The 25,113-nt window shown below is 47.0% G+C and overlaps 1 protein-coding gene across 3 annotated transcripts in view; it reads left to right on the plus strand.

The window, feature by feature from the left end:
- The window catches only part of MTMR4 (myotubularin related protein 4), a 55,471-nt gene extending 49,475 nt beyond the window's left edge, over nt 1-5,996 (plus strand). For all 3 annotated transcript variants that reach the window (XM_021540389.3, XM_085557642.1, XM_021540388.3), the window contains 6 exons: nt 722-892; nt 970-1,124; nt 1,472-2,678; nt 2,973-3,083; nt 3,306-3,394; nt 3,771-5,996. In XM_021540389.3, the coding sequence (XP_021396064.2) occupies nt 722-892; nt 970-1,124; nt 1,472-2,678; nt 2,973-3,083; nt 3,306-3,394; nt 3,771-3,948 (1,911 nt within the window). In that variant the 3' untranslated portion in view covers nt 3,949-5,996. The remainder of the gene's footprint in view (nt 1-721; nt 893-969; nt 1,125-1,471; nt 2,679-2,972; nt 3,084-3,305; nt 3,395-3,770) is intronic.
- Nucleotides 5,997-25,113: the final 19,117 nt, after the last annotated feature.

The following is a 25,113-nucleotide window of genomic DNA, read 5'->3' on the forward strand; positions in this document are numbered from 1 at the left end:
ACATTGTGATGTGATGTGATCTGATCACAGAATCCCAAAATGATTTGGGTTGGAAAGAAACTTGAAGCACATCTTGTTCCATCCATCCCCTGCCATGGGCAGGGACACCTTTCACTACCCTAGACTGCTGTGTCCAGCCTGGCCTTGGACACTTTCAGGGATGGGACAGCCACAGCTTCTCTGGGCAGCATGGTCCAGGGCCTCACCACTCTCACAGGGAATAATTTCTCTGTATAACATCTCATCTAAATTTGTTTTCTTTTAAATCTGTTTAAATCTGTTCTCCCGTGAAGGGGTGGTGGAGGGTTTATATACTCTGATTTTCTTGAATGCCTTCTCCAGTCCCTTTACACCCCAGGGAATTCAGAAGCCAGCAGCAGCACTGGTTTGAGTTGCATATCTCAGAGCTACATGGGTCTGAAATATTTTTTAAAAAATAAAATAGGGGAGAAAAATTAATCTCTATCTTACCAAAAAAATGCAGGACAGGGTTCTAGAGAGTCATTTGGTTCTAGACGGATGGGTTTGGTATCAGGTAAGTGTTATTTTCCCTTCAATTGAAGTGATCTCTGTCCTGTCCTGTAGGAAGCAAGGACAGCAGTGAGATTGCCCAGGGTAGGTAGTGCACGAGCCATCCCAGAGGAGGGGAAGACATGTCTCCTGTAGGCAGGAGCCCCCTTTTCCCCGTGGCTCTGAGCGTGACTCCCCCTCCGTGCCACAGGTGAAGCTGGTGCAGCACACGTATTCCTGTCTCTACGGGACCTTCCTGGGGAACAGCCCCTGCGAGCGCGAGATGCACAACATCTACAAGCGCACCTGCTCCGTCTGGTCCCTGCTGCGGGCTGGCAACAAGAACTTCCACAACCTGCTCTACATGCCCGGGTCCGAGCAGGTCAGTAGAGCTCCTGGCCCTGCTTGCCAGGCTTTTCCCCTGGCAGGCACTGGGCTCTGACACGGGCGGTGTCGCAGGTGCTGCATCCCGTGTGCCACGTGCGTGCCCTGCACCTCTGGACAGCGGTGTACCTCCCAGCCTCCTCGCCACATCCTCTGAGACAGGAGGACATGGACATCTACATGCCCCCCGGATCTCAGAGCCAGGACTTCAGTGGCAGGTGTTTGGACAGGTAAGAGCTTAGAGCTTCAGGCTCAGGGTGTTGCATGCCCACAGATCTTCCTGCCCTTCTTGTCCTTTCTTGTAGTTTCCCTGTTGTTGTTCTCGTCTTCCTTGTGGGACCAAGAGCTCCATAGCAGTGCCCCAGCCACTTGGAGGAGTTGAGGTCCCTGCTGCACCCCAAAGGCAGGAGGCCACACTGTGGTGTTGTGTATTTCAGCTCCTGCAGCTGTGCTGCCCCTCTGCACCGACCCCTGGAGCTGCAATGGGGAATATTTCCCTGCCCTTGTCTCAGTTTTGACTGAAACCAGGGAAGTTTTGGGGGATTTATTGTGAGATTTGCTTTGCTTTTGGTTCTAGATTACCAAAGACAAGATCTATGGATGACCTGCTCTCAGCCTGTGACTCCAGCAGCCCTCTAACCCGCACATCCAGTGACCCCAACCTGAACAACCACTGTCAGGAGGTGCGGGTGGGCTTGGAAACCCGGCATGCCAACACTGAGGGGGCTGAAGGTGCTGCAGTGGCCACAGGAGAGGCACAGCCCAGGCAGGAGGAGGAGGAGAACCCTCCTCTGCAAGGCAGCACCCATGCTGAGCACAGAGGGCTGAGCAGACAGCTGGGCAGCCAGTCTGCTGTGCCAGCCAGCACTGTCCCTGTGGAGGCAAAAGAGGGAAGTGGAACATTCACAGAGGAACTGGATGGCAGAGATCCAGATACAAATCCTTCTGGACAGGAGAACAGTGACAAGGTTCCAACCAGTTCTGGAAGGCATTTGGAAACCTGTCCCCAGGAACCTTTGAAGGCTGCTGGCACTGTGCCCAATGGAGGAGGCTGTCCTAAAAGAATCGCCACCCGCCCAGACATTTCCAGCCAGGAGTGCCTGGCACCAAGCACCCCTTCTCAGGACATCCCAGGCCCTGCCCTGGGTATCTCATGCCCAGATGCAGACAAGGGCAGAGGTGATGCTGGCCGGAGTATGCCCTTCGAGGAACCTGGCCAGCCGGGGAGGCTCCTGCTGGAGCAATGGCGCAAGCCCATTTCCCAGAGCCAAAGCAGTGAGTTCTCCTTCTTGGGCTGCAACTGGGACAGTTTTCAAGGCATGGTGACATCACTGCCCAACGGGGAGCCAACACCCAGGCACCTCCTCTCCTATGGCTGCTGCAGCAAGAGGCTGAGCAGCAAACCCCTGCGGGCCCCAGGCCTGTGCCTCAGTGGCCCATGGTCTGGCAGGGAAGGTGGGAAGTCCTCAGCCTGCACTGGCCATGTGAGCACACATTTCGGGAAGCCCAGCCGTTTGTGGCTGCCCTGTCACCTGAAGCAAGCCTCTGGTCCCAAGCACCTGCCGCCAAAATGTCCTTCTCCTGTGCCTCCTCTCTACCTGGACGACGACGGGCTGCCCTTCCCCACGGATGTGATCCAGCACCGGCTGCGGCAGATCGAGGCCAGCTACAAGCAGGAGGTGGAGCAGCTGCGCCGGCAGGTGCGGGAGCTGCAGCTGCGCCTGGACATTCGCCACTTCTGCGCCGCTCCGGCCGAGCCCCCCATGGACTATGAGGATGACTTTGTGAGTACAGGCCGCTCACACCCCACGATACCCTCTCCATACCTTTGGGAGGGGGTGGGAAAGATTGTTTCTCTGTCAGTTGTGTCCCTGTCCTGGGCATGTCCTCCTCCACCCAGAGGTATCTCTGCTGCTCAAGGACCAAACTCCTATACACACATGGATGCTTTGCCCCATGTCTGGGGGCTCGGGAACCACCCAGGTGCCCCTCACCAGCACAGAGTGTGTGGAGCAGAGCATGCCCTGGAGTGTGTGCCTGGCAGCAGAGGGGATTGGTGACCTGGTCTCATTTTGCAGACATGTCTTAAGGAATCAGACGGTAGCGACACGGAGGATTTCTGTTCTGACCACAGTGAGGACTGTTTGTCAGAAGCAAGCTGGGAACCTGTGGATAAGAAGGAAACTGAGGTGTGTGTCTCGGAGGGAATGTTTTTTGCAGCTGACCTGGGTGGGCACAGTAGCAGAGAGTGGTCTGGAAGCGAGGCAGTGAGCGTGTCCTTGACACATCCTCTGCTGCTAATGGCTCACATGGGGTAGGCTCACTGTGAGGTGTGGCCCAAAGCCACACCCAGCCTGCCCAGAGCTGTCACTGGAGGGATAGAGACGGGAGCTGACTGGTGTCTGCCCTAGGTCACGCGGTGGGTCCCAGACCACATGGCCTCACACTGCTTCAACTGTGACTGTGAGTTCTGGCTGGCCAAACGGAGGCACCACTGCAGGTAAAAATGTCAGCACTCTTAGCCCTTCCTCCCCTCAGTCTGGTGTCACAAAATGCCCCTTTGCCAGGTCTGTTCCCTCCAGCTCCCAGGAGAGGAGGTCTATCCACTACATGCCAGGCCTCCTCAGTTCCCTCAGAGTTCTATTCTACATTGTTCTTGTTTCTGTTTTTCCAAGGCGTTTGATCCCTTTCTGGGACAGCAACGAGTCCCTGTCAGCACTAGCAGTTTGCTTGCACTGCTGACCACAGTATAAGAAACACATTTACAATCCTCAGTCAGGCTGGTGCTTTGCCCTGACCTGGACCCTTTGTGCTTGCTAAAGTTCTGCTGTGGTGATCCCAGCTCTCTTCTCACTGGTTTTCTTGCTCCTTGACAGGAACTGTGGGAATGTGTTCTGTGCTACCTGCTGCCATCTGAAGCTGCCCATCCCTGATCAGCAGTTGTACGACCCTGTCCTTGTTTGTAACTCCTGTTATGACCATATCCAAGTGTCTCGTGCCAGGGAGCTCATGAGCCAACATATGAAGAAACCCATTGCCACAGCTTCCAGCTGAATGCCAGACAAGGGACCTGTCTAAGCCCAGCCTTTTCTCTCGTGGGTTTGAAGGGTGACTCTGCTTCCAGGGTAACTGTGAAGGCCTTTGGTGCAACACTTGAACACCAAGCTGGAATGCACTGTCTGCAGCAGCCTCGCTGCCGGGCTGGAACAGAGGAGCTCAGATCAGAGTTTACTGTGTCCCCACCTCGGAGCTGGTGGGCCCATGTGTTGTAGCCTTGATGGCCTAGACCTGAGAGAAGATCACAACCTCTTCCTTTTGTGGGCTGGAAAGCAACATTTTCACTGCTCTTTGCCTGTGCAAAGTTCCCCCAAAGCAATAGAAAGGCATGTTTAGAACCACCTCCCCCTCCAAAGGCAGGCTGCTGTGTGAGAAGGAAGAGGGCAAGCTCTGGATGGGATTGTGGGTGTTGGAAGGGCCTCAGCCGGGAGCAGTCTGTAGATTTTCTTCCCATGAATGTGATTTGGGATCAGCTTGGTGAGCAAGACTCATTAGCCATCACTAACTGATTTTCTCTTGGGCTCTGAAGAGAAATTCATTCCAGATGAAAAGGGCTGAGCAGATTGTGCCCATTTTCAGGCTCCGCTGGGATCAGTGTCACACTGGACTTTGTCCCTGCCCCCAGCACCATGGGGAGATGGGAGATTGGCTTTTTCACTTCTGCTCTGCCCGTCTGCTTTGTCTACGGTAGTGTCACAGCCTGGTGCTAACACAGGAATGGCACCCTGATCCTCTCCTGGCATGGAAACAGAACTCGTGTTCCTGTGTTGCTCCTTCTCCCCTTTTCTGCCCTCAGCTCTCCACTTCCTACTGCTCTTTATCCTGAAAACTTGATACCTTGAGGGTATAGGCCATAATGTGTTGTTTTACCTCCTGGAATGTTCTGTCTGGTGTATGTGAGGGTTTCAGTCCAAATGCTGCTATATATTTCTGTGCACTTAATGTAACCCGAAGAAGGGAGAATGAAGCATCGATACCAAAACGGGGGTGGGGAAGGACACTGGCTGACATAGACACTATGGTCTGTGCTTTTCACTTTAGGATGTACAGTTACAGTGATAACCATAACATGTGGCATTTGTTCAGTGGTGGAAACAAACTCGCTGACTTGCCCCAGTGCTACCTGAAATGCCTCTTGAATTTGACTTCTTTTTTTTGTCTCCTGTACAGTGGTCAAAGTTCAGAGTTGCCAACTTGTAAATGCCTCTCTGCTTCTCCTTTAAACTAGAGAGCAGGAATCCCAACTCACCCTAAGGACAGAAACCGGGTTTAGAAAGGAAGAATGGTTTCTAAAGTGGGCTCCAGTGGTCTTGTAATCCCTAGATCCCTTGGGGAGCATCCATCCTACCTCCTCTGTAAGGCATCTGTGGATACTAGTCAGGAAGAAGAGTTTGAAAGTGGGGCATTTCTTTGCAGAAATGTAGGTTTTCTTTCCAATATATTCTGCACTTCAGGAGCTGAGACTCGGTATGTGGCAGGGAGAACCTTGGTCTGCTAACAAGGCAAAGAACTTGACACTGTTGTGATCTCTCACATCTTTCAGTAATGGTTTGTCATCTCCATCAGAAGGAATGAAATAAGGACCCTTTCCTGCACTTTGACTTGTCAGCCTCTGGTATTGTAAATCCTGATGTGTAAGTGAAGCTCATCTTCTGAAGACCCTGTACTTACTTAGACTCTGCTTCTTTTCCATACTGGGAACAACCAACTTGGCTCTGGGAAGAAAAGGCACCTTGCTTCAGATTCTCCCCTGCCTTGTACCTTGCAGTCATTGCCGGACATGGAAGTGTGACTATTGGCATGGCAGAAGAAACTTGGATTTGCTTCTGTTTTACACATGTTGGAATGACTGCAAGTGATGAGGAAGCCAGAAACCAGGTACTGCTGGCCCTCCCATTCAGGCCATTAGTCCAAACTGCTTTTAGCTCTTGTGAGTTTCAGCGTCACAATGTGCTGGCCAAAAACTCGAGTCAGTTTGATGGCATTGTGACAAACAAAATGTGCTGTACAACTCGATACAGTCAAAATAAAATCTCTATATTAGTGCTGCTGGGTTTGGCCCCTTCTTTCCTTTGTGGGGAGTTCTGCTTGCCCAGGGGGTTTCAAGCTGCTGTTACTCACCACCTTTTCCATTGATTAGGTGTGTTAGGGATTTAATATCCCTTCTCACAATCAGAACACCTCTACCCTCTTCCAAACAAACCTGCAGGATGTCCTTCCCAGGATAACCAGGGCCTTCCAGCCTCTCCTATTAGGACTTAAAGAGTTGTTTTCTTTCTATGGAATCATTGTTAGGCAGGATTCCCTGCTGTGAGGAAAGGCTGAGAGAGTTGGGGTTGTTCACCAGGAGAAGAGAAGACTCCAGGGAGACCATAGAGCCCCTCCCAGTGTCTAAAGGAGCTCCAAGAGAGGGACTTTGGACAAGGGATGGAGGGACAGAACACAGGGATTGCCTTCCCACTGCCAGAGGGCAAGGGTTAGATGGGATATTGGGAAGGAGTTGTTCCCTGTGAGAGTGGGGAGGCCCTGAGAGAGGATGCCCAGAAGAGCTGTGGCCGCCCCTGGATCCCTGGCAGTGTTCAAGGCCAGGCTGGACAAGGCTTGGAGCAACCTGGAATGATAGAAGGTGTCCCTGCCCACGGCAAGGGGTGGCACTGGATGAGCTTCAAGGTCCTTCCAACCAAAACAGTATTCGATTCTATGATCCCTTCAGTCCTCACTGATGTTTTCCTACCACCTGCTCCAGGTGGGTATGTGGGTGGTTGCTCTGTGCAGAATAGTGGGTGGGAGAGTTACACTTTGTCAGCTGGATGGTGCTGCAGGTCAGTTACACTTTGTGATGGAGCCAGAGAGAATCTGGAAAGCCTGTCCTCAATTCAATGATCCAAGGATATTGAAAGTCAGCAGATCCCTAGTAAACTACTCCCTCAGTTTGGCTCAGGTGTTCCTGTCAGACAGGTGATACCTAAAGGCCTTGTATCAGAAATGTGGGGAACAGGACAGTTTGTCACATGAGGTCAGCTCAGGAGGTTTCTTCTGCTGGAGATTGTAAAACAGACAAATAAGTTGTTTAAATGAGATTATTTCTAGAAACCAGATAAATCAGTGAAGTTGTAGCCCTGCAAACACTTAAATACAGATTTGCAATGTAAAATGGAATTGGTACTACCCAAATGACATGAGAATTATGAGGAGTTTAGAGGGGTAGCCTCTCTCTGGAATGTGCAATCACTGTCCCAGAAAGGCAAGGGCTAGTCTTTGGGGAATTGCCTCAGGCAGCTGCTGACCCTCAGAGAGAATCCCTGACTGCTGACCCCAGGAGGAGATTCCACTGACCCTCAGCAGGGCTCCAGCCCAATCCAATCTGATCTGTGGTCACATTAACTGTGGCTGGCCAGCATCTGACCTGCTGGCCACCACAGGTGTGACAGGCTGGTCACACTGGGACTGCCTGTGGTGGACACTGGCTGCAGGGGCTGGTCCCAGCTGTGGTGAGTGCCCTGGCACAGCAACACTGCTCAATATTAGTCATGACCAGCATTTTTGCAAGAAAAGCCCATTTATTATTAACTTCCATCTTTAACAGTCCCAATGTCATCTGGAGAGGCAGAAGAAGGCTGACTGCTGGGACATGGGTGTGACCTGTTGGCTTCTTATTCCCAGCAGGAAAAATACCACAGCAGAATTCCCCTATGTACAGTTAAAACATAAATCCTTATTTATAAATAATATTTTTTAAGTAACAAGCTTCTGGGACACTCGTGGCTAGTGTCACATCAGCCTGGCCACCACAGTGAGGGGCACTGAACTCTCCTGGTTATTGAGCATGGAGGGAAGTGTCATCACTACAGGAACATAAAGCCCTCAGAGCCAACATGTTCAACATGAGGTAATCAGCATCTGCCGAAATGGGTCTGAACCCAGCACAAACAGGGACATCAAAGCCTTCTCCATCCATGCACCAACTGCCAGGAATCCTTGGTGAATTAACAACCGGGGCTGTGTGTGATATGCCATGCTATCTCAGCAGCCACTGAACAAAATAAACACGTATTTCGGTGTAGTGAGAAGCCAGGTCAGGCTGGCAAGGACTGGGGTTACTCGTGTGTTAATGGATAATGCTGAAGCAGCCGGGGATGTGGAGGAAGAAGGGGAAGAGGAAGGTGATGTGTGGCCTTGTGAACCCTGCAAGTGCTGTGCAGGAGACAGTTCAAAGTGAGGGACACAGGCAGGAAGGGTTTCCAAACTTTCTGAAGTGTATGAGTGTCTGTCCGATCTGTTTTCAGTCATAGTTCACACATTTTACTCCAAAATCGTGGGCTTCTGTGAAACTGAACTGCTGCCATTTGTTTATGGAACCTCTGGTAACTCTGTGTGTCCTTAGATAAAATAGTTTTCTGTTGATGAAAGATGCTGCACACACCCTGCAGTATGTTTAAAATTATCATAATTTGAAAAAAAAAAAAAAGTTGACCAAAGCAGTGCATAGCTTCAGTCTCACCGAGCTTAGGCTAAGAGGGGCCATGGGGCTGTGAGGAGCCATGGGGCTGTGAGGGGCCATAGGGCTGTGAGGGGCCATGGGGCTGTGAGGGGCCATGGGGCTGTGAGAGGCCATGGGGCTGTGAGAGGCCATGGGGCTGTGAGGGGCCATGGGGCTGTGAGGGGCCATGGGGCTGTGAGGGGCCATGGGGGCCATGGGGCTGTGAGGGGCCATGGGGCTGTGAGAGGCCATGGGGCTGTGAGAGGCCATGGGGCTGTGAGAGGCCATGGGGCTGTGAGGGGCCATGGGGCTGTGAGGGGCCATGGGGGCCATGGGGCTGTGAGGGGCCATGGGGCTGTGAGGGGCCATGGGGGCCATGGGGCTGTGAGGGGCCATGGGGCTGTGAGAGGCCATGGGGCTGTGAGGGGCCATGGGGCTGTGAGAGGCCATGGGGCTGTGAGGGGCCATGGGGCTGTGAGGGGCCATGGGGCTGTGAGAGGCCATGGGGCTGTGAGAGGCCATGGGGCTGTGAGGGGCCATGGGGCTGTGAGGGGCCATGGGGGCCATGGGGCTGTGAGGGGCCATGGGGCTGTGAGGGGCCATGGGGCTGTGAGAGGCCATGGGGCTGTGAGAGGCCATGGGGCTGTGAGGGGTGATGGGGCTGTGAGGGGCCATGGGGCTGTGAGGGGCCATGGGGCTGTGAGGAGCCATGGGGCTGTGAGGAGCCATGGGGCTGTGAGAGGCCATGGGGCTGTGAGGGCTGGGCGAGGGAGGACCTGCCCTGGCAGCTGCCAGGCCCACCCAGGCCAGGGAAAGGCTTGTCCTCCATGAAGGTGGATGTGCAGGTTCCCGGGTCAGCCTGTCTGTACCCTGCAGGTCCATGTGCCGCTGACACCCTCCCCTGCTTCCTGCAGCACTATCCACCTTCAGGACCGGTCAGAGTATCCCAATCCTTATTTTTGGTTACTGTTTAAGAGCAGGAATTGCCATCTGATTCCTGAGGTGTTTTCTGTGGTATATGTGGGACTTCACCTGGAATACCAAGTAAATAGAACTAAGCACTTGAGGAAGTAAAAAATCTCACCTCAACACCAAGTTAGGAAGAATTTGAGTTAAGATTTGATATTAACATTGTTAAGTTGAAGATGAGTCATTAGAGACTTCTTCAGTGCAGCCTGCTCTGCCTGATGCACTGCAGGACAGTGGCAGAGTGAACGCTACAACAGGACCTTTTGATTTTTTGGCCTCTCTTTCTATGGGATGCAGTTTTAAGGGAGCGTTAGTTCTCAGAGTCAGTTTCTAGAAAGGCAGAACAAGGCAAACATTGGGTTTCATGTGCAGCCAAGTTCCAACAGGCTGACAGTTCCCTGTCCTGATGATTTAGGCATAACTTTGCTGTAAATGTGAGGTAATTTGAGAGATAAAAGATATTTTTGTTTGCAAAGTGTCAGTCTGTTCAAAATGTCTTGCAATATAGAACTTTCTGTTAAACATCCAGGAACAACTCCTGTCAAGCAACTCTTCTTCCTGTCTTGGCATCCTGTGGTGTCTTGTTGATATGCTAAGACTAGGCAATCATAATTTCCCTATCCAAAAGCAAAATATAAACAAGGGAATTCTCAAATGTCTGGTCATTCTCTGTTAATATATGATAAAAATACTGATTGAAATAAAAATACTTACCTTCTGCTCTTTCCAAGCAGGAAACAATCAGTCCTAAATGTTAACTCTTAATAGGGCCAAGTTGTATTTATTTAGTGAATTTCAATAATTTAATGTGAAGTTGCAGAATGATGACTGTAAGCTGTCCATCTTGAGTTAGTTCCCATCGTAGAATCATGGAATGGTTTGGGATGGAAGGAACCTTAAAGCCCATCCAATTCCACCCCTCTACCATGGGCAGGGACACCTTCCACTAGACTGCGTTGCTCCAAGCCCCGTCCAACCTGGCCTGTTGAGGACAGAAAGAGGTAAATGTGAGCCTGTTTTAAAAAATTCCTTTAGAGTGAGAATTGGGAACTCCAGGGTGAGAAAGCCTAGCTGCTGGATGAACCATTTTGGTGTAAAATATCCTGAAATTTGTACTTGGCACATGACATCTCTGTGGAAAAGGCACAAATGCAGGTGTGTTTGTAGGAATTCAGCAAGCACAGGGAATCCTGAGTGTTGCTGTCAGTGTCGGAACAAATTCACTACAGCATCTAATAGGAATCAAACTGTCACAGCTTATGAGCTAATTTAATTAAATTATCAGCAAGAGAGGAAGCTAAGAGAAAAATAAAGAGAATGTCTATGAAATTACAAAAATGCAAAGTTGGGTATTTTTGTCTAAACTGAACTAGTTGAGCTGACTGGAAAAAAAAGTGGAGTTTGAATTTTTATTCTTGACAAAATGCCTTGTCATAAAGTGCAGTCAGGGTCACCTGGAAGATTTGGACATTGCTCTTCCCCAAGCTGTCCAGGAGCTGCTAGCACTGGAGTTCTGGTGAAGCCTGGCTTTGTGATTTCCGTTGGTTTTTACCACATTGTCAGGTTTAACACACAGCACTTTCTGAATTACTGTTTTGGTTTAGTGGCTCCTACACAGTGGGATTTGCAGCACGTTTCTTAACACTGCTGACTTGTTCCTGAGGTTGGAAGAGACTGAGCACTGCACAGAGGTGGGCTGGCACTTGTTTTTTTTAATCACTTTTTTTCCATGCTTTTATATAACAACCTCATCCCAGAGACAGGAAGATTCCCAAACTTTTCCAGATCAAGAAGTTTCCACTCTGGCTGCTTCAGCAATGGGCTCATCCCTCCTCCACTTCCATTCTCCAGCCCTGTACATCCTCAGGGCAGGACTCGGGTTCACCAGGTATGAAAAGAATTTCTGCACTTGCTTGTCAAAAAGAGAGTTAGAAGTGATACTTTTACATATATTTCTGCAATGCTCTGTTACGTGTATATCTCAAGTGAGAATTGGATAGCAAATGGAAAGTCTAAATGAAAGAGAAACCTTTAAAGCCAAAAGATTCTCTGGTGTTCCTATCTTTCCTCCAGATTTTGTGCATTCCCTGGTGATTTCCAGAAAGTCCCTGCTGAGGTTTAAGAGCAAGGAGAGAAACATTTGTCCACAACTAGTCACTGTTAGGCTAACATTAATATTTTTTTAATTAAGCAAAATTAGGACAATAAAGAACTGATGATGTATTAAAAAGGTCTCGGTCTCATGTTTTCCCAGGTTATGTTTTTAAAGGCAAAGATTAGTCAAAAATATTGTGTAGAACAGTTCATGCTGCTCATATTTCTTTTTCTTGTCTAACTTCTTTATGCTATATTTCTGTATGCACTGAAGAGCAGAAAGTACAAAAATCATAACTTCTTCCTTTCATCCAAAATGATTGTGCTAAAATTTTATGTCTCACTGAAATATTTTTATTCTTCAAAAGAGAATCTGAAGCAAGTTACTAAAAAAAAAACTCTTCCCTGTGAGGGTGGGGGGGGGGCCTGGCACAGGGTGCCCAGAGCAGCTGTGGCTGCCCCTGGATCCCTGGCAGTGCCCAAGGCTGGGTTGAACCAGAATTGGGGCACCCTGGGACAGTGGAAGGTGTCCCTGCCATGGCAGGGGGTGACACTGGATGGGCTTTAAAGTCCCTTCTGACCCAAACCATTCTTTAATTCTGTGATTTTGTGTATCCCTTAATCTCTCCACTCTCCTTCCTTCTCTAGAGTGTTACATTCAGAATGCTGAAAGCTTATTAATTCTTGTGTTCACATAAAAACATTCTCTTCATCTTAAGGGCACAGCACCAAGATTAGCTTATTTGCAAAGTGATACTTCAAATATGTATTTCCTAAGTGAGGGGACCAAAGAATATATTTTCAATCTTATTATTGACTCTTGTCATGTCACTGTTGAAGTCTCAGTAAATTAATTCAAAGTAGAACTTTGTCAAAAGGTTTCTTTTTATGTGTATTCAAACTTCTTTGTGGACTTCAGCAACAAAATTTCTCTGGGTTTTTGGTTTTTTTTTTACTGTGAGAGCAGTAAAAGAAAAGATGCCCACCTGGGTCTTTTAGACCATAATTATTTGAAGGGTTTAATTCTGTTTGCTTTCTCCTATTGGCAAAACCTTTGCTTGAGGTAGGGCTGGATCAGAGAAATGCGGTGAAGCTTTATTATCAGAGAATAACGAAAAATCAGTCAAGGAGGCTGTGTGAGAAGTGGGAGTTATTGGTGCCACCTGACCTTGCAAGTCCAGTCATGCCTTCAAAATGCATCAGTGGCCGAGGGTTCTTTTGCCCATGATCACCTTTATGGCAAGTGGTAACCTCAGAGCAGTCGTGGCTCTCTGAGTGATACACCCCCGTTCAAATAAATAATTGTCTTTGTATGAAGGGCTTAAAATTCCATGGCCAAAAGGGGATTCTTAAAATAAAGAGCAGCTGAAAACATCTGTTTTAACACAGCGTGAAAAGCACCACATTTTCCCTTGAGAAAAGCAGAATAGTTGCATTAGTAATGCACTTGCAAAACTCGTTGTAGGATTCATCTTGCCTAAGATTTATCTGAATGTGTAATAGTCAGTTGGATGTGCCTGGGCTTGCACAGAGATTGCACAGAGAGTCAGTGGAGAGAAACAGGCACCTCCCAGAGCTTGAATCACTCCAACTTTCTTAGATGGATGCCTTTAGAAGACAATTAATTTCTTTCTGATGAGCCTGTTAATTCATCAAGTGTGCAGGGAGTTGACAGCTGCCAGACTTCTGGAACTGTGGCAGGAAGGCATTAATCCCACCTGGCTGTTGAAGAGCAGACAACACTGTCTCTCCCATTTTCCCTTCTTGAAGACACTTTCTTCATTTCAGTGAAGACATCATTTTCATTTTCATCAATCCTTTGGTTGGTATAGGACCATAGCTTGCAGATTTTGTATCCAGACCCATTCCAAGTGTTCATTGATCAGGCAGGAACAGGCACAGCTGCATTCCCTAATTTCCTGCACAGCTTTGAGTTCTGTTGACCTCAGATGAGTAACTACCTCCCCTTAAGCATAACTTTTGGGCCTGACTTTATAAGTTCCCAGTGAAAGGATTGTCTTAAGTTGCTTCCTTGGTATTTCCCGTGTAGTGTGTGCTGAAGTGGGATGGGAGATGCTGGAGACTGTCAGTCTTGTGTCATTTGGCCCAGCTGAGCTGGTGATAATCCCTTTTGATGCCTATTCCTACCCACAATGCCTGGAAATGGTCAGGACATTCCTTCAGTTTCCAACAGATCTTTAGAGAAATTATGTAACATGTGCTATTTCGAGCTTGGAACACATCTGATGCTGGTCATATTGGATTTGCATTTATTTCATAGAACCATAACAACATGGAATGAGTTGATTTGGGAGGGACCTTAAAGCTAATCCCATTCCACCCCTGTCATGGGCAGTGACACCTTCAAATACCCCAGGGTGCTCCAAGTCCTGTCCAGCCTGGCCTTGGACACCTCCAGGGCTGGGGCACCCATAGCTTCTCTGAGCAACCTGTGCCAGGGCCTCCCCGCCCCCACATCCAAGAATTTCTTCCCAAAATCTCATCTATCTCTGCCCTGCTCAAACGGTCCAAGTCCTTGCTGTGCTGGAACCCCAAGGCTGGATTTCTGGGCTTTCCCATTTCCTGAGCCTGCAGGTAGCCCTGGGACCTGTGAAAAGCCCTCAGTACAATGTGGGCCCCTCCTGAGTGCAGACCCCACCAGGAAAAGTGCCTGGGGGTCTTGCTCAGCCACATCACTGAACCATTGGACTGGTGAGAGCTTTCCCCAAAAGTGCTTAGTTTGGTGCTTGGCATGGGCCATTCCCATCAGGCTGTTTGGATGTGGCAGTTCTGAAATGGAAGAGTAAGAGATTTTCCCAGTATAAACAGCCTCTGTGCCAAAGAGTAGAACTGGATACAGTCGCTGGTAAAGCTGCAGCCTTTGTGCCCTCAGCTAAAGTGATGATTGGTTTGTTCTTTACTGTAACACTGAGAGACACAAAATAATATGGTCTCAAGAGGAAGGTGTCTGAAAGAATGTGGTGTTAGTGTTATCACTCCTCCAGCTAGATTTCACATGCTTATTTCTACCCAACTAATCCACTTTTTTCCAGTTTTGAGAAAGCAAGATTTAGTGAATGTCTGAATAATTCTCTAATGAACAAACACTGGCCTTGGTCAACCAAACTCCTATCCCAAAGCTCTGTCTCTTTGGACAGAAATGCCCGAGGAAGAGGCAGGAGGACAGCAAGCAGGACCTGATGCATTCCCAAAATATTTCCAACAGAGTCTATTTCCTCACTGACAGGGGGGTCAGGCACTGGAAGAGGCTGCCTAGGGAGGTTTGGAGTTCCCGTCCTGGAGGTGCCTAAGGAAGACCTGGACATGGCATTCAGCCCTCTAGGCTGGGGACAAGGTGGGGATTGGTTACAGCTTTGACTCCATGGACTGGGAGGGCTTTCCCACTCCAAATGATCCTGTGATTCCTTGTGAGATGAGGGAATTAATAAACCATAAGTTGTATTTAATAGCCCTAGGTGTATTAAGTTTCCATGAATTTGTTTGTCCCAGTTGATGCAGACAGTGGCACATTCATAACTGTGCCAAGGGCTTCACCATGGGGCTGCTGTGCCCAGAACCACCTTGCCCTGTCTCTTTTGAGCCTCCTGCATTCAATCTCCACTTGGCTTTGGTGTCATCGGGTCTCCATCCATGTCTCTCTCATGGCCCATGATTTTAAACGCTCTGTCTCAGTTCCCTCAGTTGCAATTTCTCTGGAGTGGAGAGTCCTGCCCTACTTTGCTGTTCTTCAGGACAGTGTTGTGTCCACCATCCATGTGCCTTCCCTGGTATGTTCTTGCCGAAATGCAGGGTCCATCCAGAGCTTTTGTGGGCCCAAGTACATCTCCTTTCTCACCCAAACCAAATTTGTTTTAAGGATGATCTGTCTTGTTTGGAAGAAGGAAGGGACTGAAGTTTTTTTGTAATTTATCAGTAATTATTGATTTATTCCATAAAATGCCATTCATCCCTGTTTCCATAGTACTCAAAGGAGATTGTTATTCCCTGTCAGCTATTTCATAACAGCTGGTGAGAGAATGGGCTGTAGCTGGTAATTTCTCCTGGGTAAGACTTGATCAGCCATAAACTCTTGGACAAAAGAGCTTAGAAATGTCTCTCAAATTATCAGGGCAGGATGAGAGCGTGTGAGTGAAGTCTCCTGGGTCTGTCTGTTGACTCTTGCTTCAATCTTGAAGTCTTAGAAATGAATCGCCACCTTCCCCTTTGATATCTCTGCCCTCAGCAAACACCTCCTTCAGTGGTTTGACTTTTTACTTATAGGTTTTAATAGCATATGATCTGGATTTGATGTCTAACACTCATCTCCTACTCCACAAACACTTTTTACCTTCAGGTCTTTCCTTTTCTTTTCTTAGAAGATTGGGTTTTTCTATAGTATCTCTTTGTTTTCCCTTGGAATCATTCCAACGAGCTACAAAAAATTTCTCCTTTGCTATTGCTGGCTCATTTTTGTCTTCACTTGAGCCCTTCAAAGGCTGCTTTTGTTGGTTTCCCAGGTTTGCAAACACACTTTGGAGCTTGCAGTGAGAGATTCAGATATCATTTGGGGACTTTGGCAGTATCCAGAATTGTGTTCTGTTCACAGGTCACAGAATGTTCTCAAAGATGCCCAGATTTCATCATAAAGCTGCTCAGAATTAGCTTCTGGGTAATGTGAGTCATTCCCACATCTGCTGCTTTGGAATGATGGCCACCAGCTCTTTCTGTGTTGTTCAGCTCTCCGTTTTGTTCTGCAAACACAAAAATACAGCAGCATCCTATTAAAAAGGGCAATAGGCAGAGATATTAAAAACTTTCTTGGTTATCGTAGCAATGATCTCATGCAAAATCCCATGTAAGTGCCTGGCATTGCAAGTTTATTATCTGAGCTGTTTGCCATCTCAAGTTATACCTGTTACATTTACTGATTATCTACATTGGACTAAATTTGATTTCATCAAGGATTTCTCTCTTGCTCAGAACAATTGCAGATTATAAAGACTGTCTGTCCTGCAAATAATGCCTTTGCTTTTAAATTATCTCTGACTATCACCAAGTAACACCTGCAGAAAACTGTCTCATCTACGAAGTTGATTTTTAGAACAAAATCAGTGTTTAATTTTACTGTGAAATACACATTCCTATTTAAATCCACTTTCTGTGGCTTGCTGTGATGATAAAGTCAAGCATCTAAATCAAAAGGCTGATAGTAAAACACTAATATTGTAGTTATGGAGTTTCTACGTGTGTGTAGATCAATTTTCCAATGTATGCTTTTAATATTTATTAGAATATATATAAAATAAATAATATATATATTTATATACAAGAAATAGAATATATAACATATATTACAATAAATGTTTTTGAAGACAAAGAAATTAGTCTTCAAATCATTTGGGTAAGAATAGATTTCTGGAATTTATTTACTTTTGAAATGTTAAATCAAAGCAAGCCATAACACTCTGCAAACTGAGCACAGATGCTAGGAGTCTGGTGGCTGTGTTCAGATCCTCGAGCCCCACCATGGGCTTGTTCTGCAGCTCCCCTGCCACGGCAGCAGCACTTCCAGGGGAGCCCAGGGAGCAGGGGAGCCTGCAGCAGAGAGCTGGAGGCTTCTGGACTTCTGGAGTGAGGGCTATAAATTTGAAAATGGATCCACTTGAGAAAAAGGAAAGCATTGTGGGTTACAAATATCTATTTCAAAGAAGCCCTGAACATGAAACAGCAGTTCTGTAATTCAAATGAAGTTCCAGAGCAGCAGCATAGTGGGTGTCCTCATCAGTGCAGTGGTTTGTTCTTCAAGTTTTTTGCTTGACTTCACCAGAATTTATCTTAGTTAACGAGTCTGTGGGTCTCAGATTCAGTCAAAGAAAGAAACAGAGTTTCTATCCAGGCAAAAGCCTGGGAAAGAGCTGGAAAAGAATGTAAATAATTCTTTATCTCTCTTGTTTTTCACATTGTTTATAGTTAAGTTCTATCACTGTGCGTCAAGCACTTTGCACCAATGCTATGCGTTGTTTTCACTTCAGAATCAATCGATTTGGTCCTTAAGCTCTGTATAAAAGAGCAGTGTATTTTGAATAAATCAGAGTTTTACTCTCAGCAGCCTTCTGAGTCACAGTCTTCTCATTCCCATCCTGCCTCGACAGCGACACGAGTCCATGTTTATCTTTGAAGAATGTCCTTGCCCGGACAAAAAGAGATTTTTTATTATTATGAAAAGACTGGGAAATAGCTCCACTTTTTTTCCCAGACAGCTTTTTGCAGCCCTGAGTTTCACTTGATGAATGAGAAAGGCTATAGTGACTTTTGGAATCAGCCCCACCTCCAAGGTGCCTTATTAAAGAGAACTACAGGACTTACTCTAAATGCTTTATATCATTCCAGTGTAAAGTGCTCCTTATTTGAAGGACCTGGCTTATCAGATATCAAAAGATCTGAAGTAAAAATGCAAGGGCTTCCTTTTCTACTACAGCATAATGCTTATCCTTTTATTTTTAACCCTCACAAAAGACAAGCAAAGCTAGTTATGCTTATGTGTGTTGAAAAAGGCTTGACCTACCCAAGCTTGATCATCCAGTTTCCTGTCTTGCAAATATCGACTTTTGTCTTTTATTCATGATTTCTTTTTAAAATATAAGCTTATCCAACCATATCCAACTTGGCCAGGCTATGGCTAGGATAATGTGTTGGTGTAAGGATGGGAATAGCCAGAAGCCAGTCAAGACATTGATATTCCAATATTTATTTTTCACCCAGTCCACCTTTGTCCTCTCACTTTCATAATGAGCTTCTTTTTCATCCAGGACTTAAGGATCAGAGTGGTGGGAGTCACAATCACAAAACTTATCTCAGAATTGATGTTTGGGATAGAAAATTATTCCAAAGCTTTTGGTTAGTCATGGCAGTCCCTGAAAAGGGTTGGTTGTCAATGAAACTCCCATCTTCCCTTTCACCACTTTGGCTAAATTTGACCATTTTTACTCTTGAGCTCAAGTGACTAGCAAACCATCAGTCTTTTGAGTCCTGACTTTTGAGTCTTGACTTCTCCATCTTTTGTCCCTTTTCACTGTTTTACTGCTGCCCCTGTCCCATCCTTGTCTGTCCTAGCTAGAGAAACTGAAAGAATTTAAATTGCACTTTGAGCATTTTGTCCAGTTTGAACTGCAGGTGATAAAATATCCTGTATTTTATCCTAGAAGATGACCTGTGTTACCACAGGTGCAAGCTGAGCTCCCTGAGAAGAGGCAGAAGTTGCAGTGTGGAGGGGTTTGGTTTCGGCAGGATGAGCTCATCCATCCCTGGACAGTTGAATTGGAAACCAGGATCTTACCTCAAATCCTGTCTGCTTCAGACAATAATCAACCAATGGAGCAAAAAAGAAACACCTTGTTCATGGTTTAAAAAATACAGCTGAATAAAAATTAAATGAAAGGAACCACATTTAAACCCAGACCACAAAAATATAAAAGTGGCTTGCCTTTAATGGAAGGACTTTGCTTAACTTCACCTCTAAACTTCTCCAATTCCAGCTTTTCTCTTCCCCTCCCTTCCACCCTGCTCCACAGGTGATGGCTGTCTGCAGGCTGGTGCATCTGCATGAGTCACAGCAGGACTTGACTCCCCTTGTAGATGATCCTGTGGCTTCCTGTTTTCATTAATTAATCCATGGAATTAGCTTTTTATTAACCATTACTTCAGCTAGAAAGTTTGAGGATAATCAGACAGTAAAGACTAATCCTTCATACCTAAATCTCTTCCAAAATAAACCTGCATTTTAATGATACCTGATTTTCTCTTCATCATATTTATATGACTCATCTTTGTCAAAGGAAATTATCTTTCCAATGTCCTTTAACTCTGATTTATCCCTAGAAGAAGCAGGAGGATGGTTTTGAAATTTCTCCTTGTCTTCTTTCTGCTTTGAAGGTTGTTGATCTATATGAATTCTACTAAAGAAAAGGCCATTGGAGGTGGCTGTGCCCTGTCAGCTTGTGATCACAGCAGAACATTCAAGCAGCTTTCAGACCTACTCTGTAATGGCAAAAGCATCCTTGGGAGTCATCCCCCTGTAGGCCTGGACAAACTCTTGAAGAGGAAGAAAATGTTGTTAGCAGATAACTGAGTGCAGGTGAATTCATGGTGATGAAGTGGAAGCTTTTAAAACTTGTATTAATCTTACACAGATGCGTATTTTGAGATTTGCCACTGAAGGCAAAAATTTTCATTGACAATTTATATAAATGGTCAGTTTGTTTCTGATAAACAGATATTAAGTTTCTGTTTCCTGTGAAAATTATAATTTAATAACATTTGATTGCTATAAAGCATCCTCACAGGCTTATATTTGGTGATGCCTGACAAGTGCAATTGCACTGTGTGTACCTGTGCCTGTTGTTCCTGTACACGAGGTTTGGAGTGCCCTGTGCAGTGAGGCAGTGCTGGATGTCCCTGAACGGCACCAAACACAAGCTCCAGGAGAGTGCTCATCCCTGTGCTGTGCTGGAGCTGGGGGGTCTCCCCCAGCACCCCTTCCCTGCGTGTAGTGCTGGCCAGCCCCAAACACTGCCAGCTCTGACAGCTCCTGAGCTGCAGCTGCAGAACCACATCACAGAATCATGGAATGGTTTGAGCTGGAGGGACCCCTAAAGCTCATCTCATCCCACCCCTGCCATGGCAGGGACACCTCCCACTGTCCCAGGCTGCTCCCAGCCCTGTCCAGCCTGGCCTTGGGCACTGCCAGGGATCCAGGGGCAGCCACAGCTGCTCTGGGCACCTGTGCCAGGGCCTGCCCACCCTCCCAGGGAACAATTCCTAATTCCCAATACCCCATCCATCCCTGCCCTCTGGCAGTGGGAGCCATTCCCCCTAATCCTGGCCATCCATCCCTCATCAATACTCTCACTCCATCTTTCCTGTTGGCTTCTTTAGATACTGGGCATTTTTTCCATTGCTGAAGGTGTTTGGAGTTTGGGGCTCAAATTTCCTTGCTGGGAACTGAAGGATCAGGTGTGTGAGCCCCCTGTTTCAGGGAGAGATTGTTTGACGCCCCATGTCTTGGTAACTGGTGAGAAGGCTGATAGTGGTCCTGGACATGAGCTGGCTCAATGTCTGGGGCTTATTCTCTGTTGAAGAGCAATTCAGGGACTATCAACCCTTTTGTTTGACAGATTCTCTCTTCTTTTTTTTCAGAAATACCCTTTCTCTAACTCTTCTTTTCCCAAACTGGAATATTCAGTTACTATATTTGCACAGGTTTTTAGGAATATTGTTATATAACACTCTCAAATAATGCAAATGTAATTCTATTAATATGATACACATATTATATATATATATATATATATATATATATACATATATATATATATACATATATATATATATATATATATATATATATATATATATATATATATATATATATATATATATTTAACACTGAGCATACTCACAGAATTACCAAATTAGTAAAGTTGGTAGGAACTTGGAACACTGGTTTCATCGGGTGGGACTTACGACTGGGACATATCTGGTGCCACCTCCTGCTGAGGCAGGGCCACCCCAGAGCACAGGGCAGAGCATTGTGCTGCGGTGGCCCTGCCTGGGCAGGGAGGTGGCACCAGTGATCCTCTGTTGTTCCTTTCAGCCTTACACATTCTGGGATTCTGGCTTATTTCTTCTGGCCAGTTTGATGGCTGAGGACAGAGTTCAGACTGTGAGGACATGTACTCTAACTTTTTGAATTCTACTTTCTTTACTTTGTGTTTTGCTTGATTTTGTAAATTCAGTCTGGGACCCTCAATCCTGAGTTACTAATGTATTATGTAGCATATCCAGGTAGTGTTCACCTCAGCTTAGACGCCCTTTTGGGGTGGAGAAGAATAGTCATTATTTTATACTGAAGTGATTACAGGAAAATATGGAGTGATGTTTGGCCTGCCTTCCTTCCTTCCTTCCTTCCTTCCTTCCTTCCTTCCTTCCTTCCTTCCTTCCTTCCTTCCTTCCCTCCCTCCCTCCCTCCCTCTCCTCTCTCTCCTCTCTCTCCTTTCCCTCCTTCCTTTTTTTTTTTTTTTTTTCCTTTGGAGACTAATCAGATATTCAGGAACTTGGCACCTGACTGAATCTCTAGAAGCAACAGATTCAGCTGGAAAACCTAGTGGAAACAATTTCCTCTCCATTGGTAAAAAAGAGATTCGACTTTTTTAAGAGATTGCCAAGAAAACCACTTTGAAACTTTTAAAGAAAGGGGAGATAGGAACAGTTTAGTTATTGGTGGCAGCATGAATCCTCAAATATAACAGTTAAAAAATTACGCTTGTATAGCCTCTTAGTGATCTTACCAACACACTTCTGCAGAGATGCTTACACTAATTCCTCTTCCATGAAAAAGGTATTAATTAAATTAGTAATTAAAACCTGAAGTTCTGGGAGTTGCAGAAACCTGGATGTCACAATTTGGAGCTGATGTCCACAGACGTGTTTGCTGAAGGCAACAGTGCTCTAAAGGAAACGCTGAGTAATGAGATGACTGGAAGTAACTGGGAAAAAACCCACCAAACTGATGAAGATGATGTAGAAGTCCAAATATTTCATCTCAAATCACAAAATAAATGTTGTAACAACCTCCTGATATCTATGCTGAAGTACATGAGAAAAAACAGGAGCAGAACATCTGAGGGCAACACAATCCTCTAATCTAGCAATGAAAAGAGAAACCTAAATGTCCAAAGATTAGTGAGACATAAGAGGACACCAGGAGCCCTCTGGATACGTTTTAGAGCCAAAGTTGGTGCCACCTTCAGCCTTGTAGGAAGCTCTTTGCCTCCCAGCTGTGCATCCAGGAGCTGGTGGTGGAGTTGGAAGAGCTGTTGCTCACTTCAAAGGGGAGTTTGTAGATTCCAGATAATGGTGTTAGTTAAAAATTCAGCTCATAATACCCATCCATTTGAAACATTTAAGGAAGAATGAAGTATCTTTGTCAGTACAGAGAAAGAACAAGGGCTGCAGTTCTTTGCCTCAGATGTGAATGTCTCTGCTGAGAGATTAAAGCTCTCCTGAGTGTCATTCCCAGGGCTGCTCTGGGGACTTAAGGACGTGTGTTCACTTTCTTAACCAGACATTGGAAATATCTTTATATTGCCTCAAATTAGGATAATTTACCAAAAAAAAAAATAAAAAAAAGAGCCTCTTGTTTGTGCCATCTGCCGCACCTCGAATTTTTTGCATGATCTTGGCACCAGCCTTGGCAACACTGAAGCAGTCAAACCCTTCATGATGGGGGAAGGTGTGTGTATCACACATGGGACATTCCTGCAGGTCCTGCCAGCCTTTGGATTATTTAATAGTAGGCAGCTAGTATACATGGAAGGGAAGGCAAAGATCTTGGAGCATGGGAAGACTTTGCTGATAATTTGTTTTGTTGTTGTTTTATATTTAAAGCTTGAAGAACTAGAAGGATTCCTTTACTTTGAATTGCAGGCCTCAAATTCCCAAGTTGGAGCTGTATTTTTTAGTCCCTGATAGGAGCATACCCGCCATGTGTGTGCCAGAGGACACACACAAGGCCCCAGATTTAGTCAGCATTCCCGTTTCTTCCTAGATCTCCATCTGCTGGCAGATGTGCCTTTCAAGTGGGGTGCTTTGGAAAGGAAGGAACAAGAGAGAGCAGTGAAAATGTGCAGCAGCTGCCAGCTGGGCTCCCTATGTATATAGTTATATTTATATGTATGCACAGCTATATTTATATACATGTATGTAGCTATAGTTATATATATGCCTATAGTTATAGGATAGTTATATTTTTATATATAACATATACATATATGGGTTATGTCTAATATATATGTATATAATACATATATGTTGTGTACATATATGTTATGGTTATGTATAGCTATATGTATACAGTTAGATTTACATATATAGTTATATGTACATAGTTGTAGGTATATTGACATTTCATAGGTGTGTTGATATTTAGATGAGTAGATAGCTATTTAAATAGATAACTTGACATACTGAATCTGAGGTTTTTAATAGAAATGGGTGTTGATTTACACTTTTCCTGTGTTTTAAATTGCAGATGATTGAGTGCTGTAGTTGAAAACATGCTTCGTGTTTCAGGAGTTGTGGCTGTCACGACAAATAACCCTCAGCACAGCGACAAGTTTACAAAAGAGGGGACCGACTCCTCGTTGGCATCACTTGCTCATTTCCGTGAGTGACTCAAGGGGTGTCATAACCCCGCTTGCTGACCAGTTCGCTTTCCTGGGGCCCCTTTTCCCGGAGCAGGGGGCGCGACCCCCGGCGCGGTTCGGGTCCCGGGTGGGTTCCCCGGTGCCCTCCCGCATCCCCGCTCCGGCCCGAGCCCGCGGCTCCGGCCCGCAGCATCCTCCACCTCCCCGCGGAGCCCGCGCGGCGGAAATCCAGACCTCTGACATCAGCCCGACCTGGAACCTCCCCGAGCCCGAGCCGAGCGCGGGGGCGATGGGCAGCGCCCCGCGGGGCAGCGCGGCCGGCCCGGAGCCGCGGCGGGCCGGGCCCGGCCGGGTGTCCCCCGCCCCCGCGGGCCGGGCGCTGCAGGCGGGCGGCGGGGCAGGAGGGGGAGCCCGCGGCCCGGCCGGGGGCGGCGGCTCGGCTGCTCCACCCGCCCGTGTCCGCAGGTACGAGCGCCCGGCCGGCCCGGGGCTCCGCCGCCCGCCCGCCCGCCCGCCGGGACCTTCCGCCGCCGCCGGAGCCGCGCTGCGCCGCCCGCCGCCGGCAGCGGCTCCGCCGCCGGGGCGCTGCCCATGTCCCAGCTCTGCCCGCCGTCCGCGCTCGCTGCCGGTGCCCGCCTCCGCTGCGGGGACGCCGCGCCTTGGAAGCCTTCCCGGGGGTGCTGGCGCAGGTCGGGCGATTACATGCGGACACTTCACTTTCAGCCATGCCTGCCTCGGGAGCTCTCTGTCTGCTGTAATTTTCTTCCTTTGATCTCCCTGGATCCTTCTCGGGCTGCGGAGCTCCGCTTGCACCTACCTGCCTGCTGCGTGTGTGCGACAGTTTTTCTCTTTTTTTAAATACTTGTTTTGGTTAGAAATTCCAATTCTATTTTTTTTAAGACCGAACCCAAACATCACCAGAGCCACATGGTTTTGTTAAGCTACTGGAAATAACCTTTGCCTGGGATTTACAGGAGGATTCACTCTCGGCCCGGCCCTTGCGGACTCCAGCAGGCTCACTCCCTAACAGGTTTGCAAAGTTTTTTTTTTTTTCTTGTATATCCCCTTTTCTCTACAGAGCCATGCGATCACTGTAATTTCAGTTTAATCGAAAGCACTTTCTGTCTCAATTCTCCCAGTTATGAAGACTCGTCGATGCGTTTCATGTGACCTTTGGGTAGACCGTGGAGCTTTCTATTTTATTTTGTGGGGCCTGGAGTCGGGGTCTTCTTAACGTGTGCTTGGAAGTGCTTATACCGGAACTCGGGCGCGCACAGAAATAGTGCGAGAGAAACCAGATACACCGTAACTTTTTGCCCGATACCTGTTGGGCTTCATGTCTAAACTTTGGCAGTGTGTGTGGGCTTTTTTGTTTCTTGGGAGCTTCCAGCCATGAAGAGGAGCTCTGTGTTCTAT

The sequence above is a fragment of the Lonchura striata genome, chromosome 19 (assembly GCF_050655825.1).
Source record: "Lonchura striata isolate lonStrDom1 chromosome 19, ASM5065582v1, whole genome shotgun sequence".
Lineage (NCBI taxonomy): Eukaryota > Metazoa > Chordata > Aves > Passeriformes > Estrildidae > Lonchura > Lonchura striata.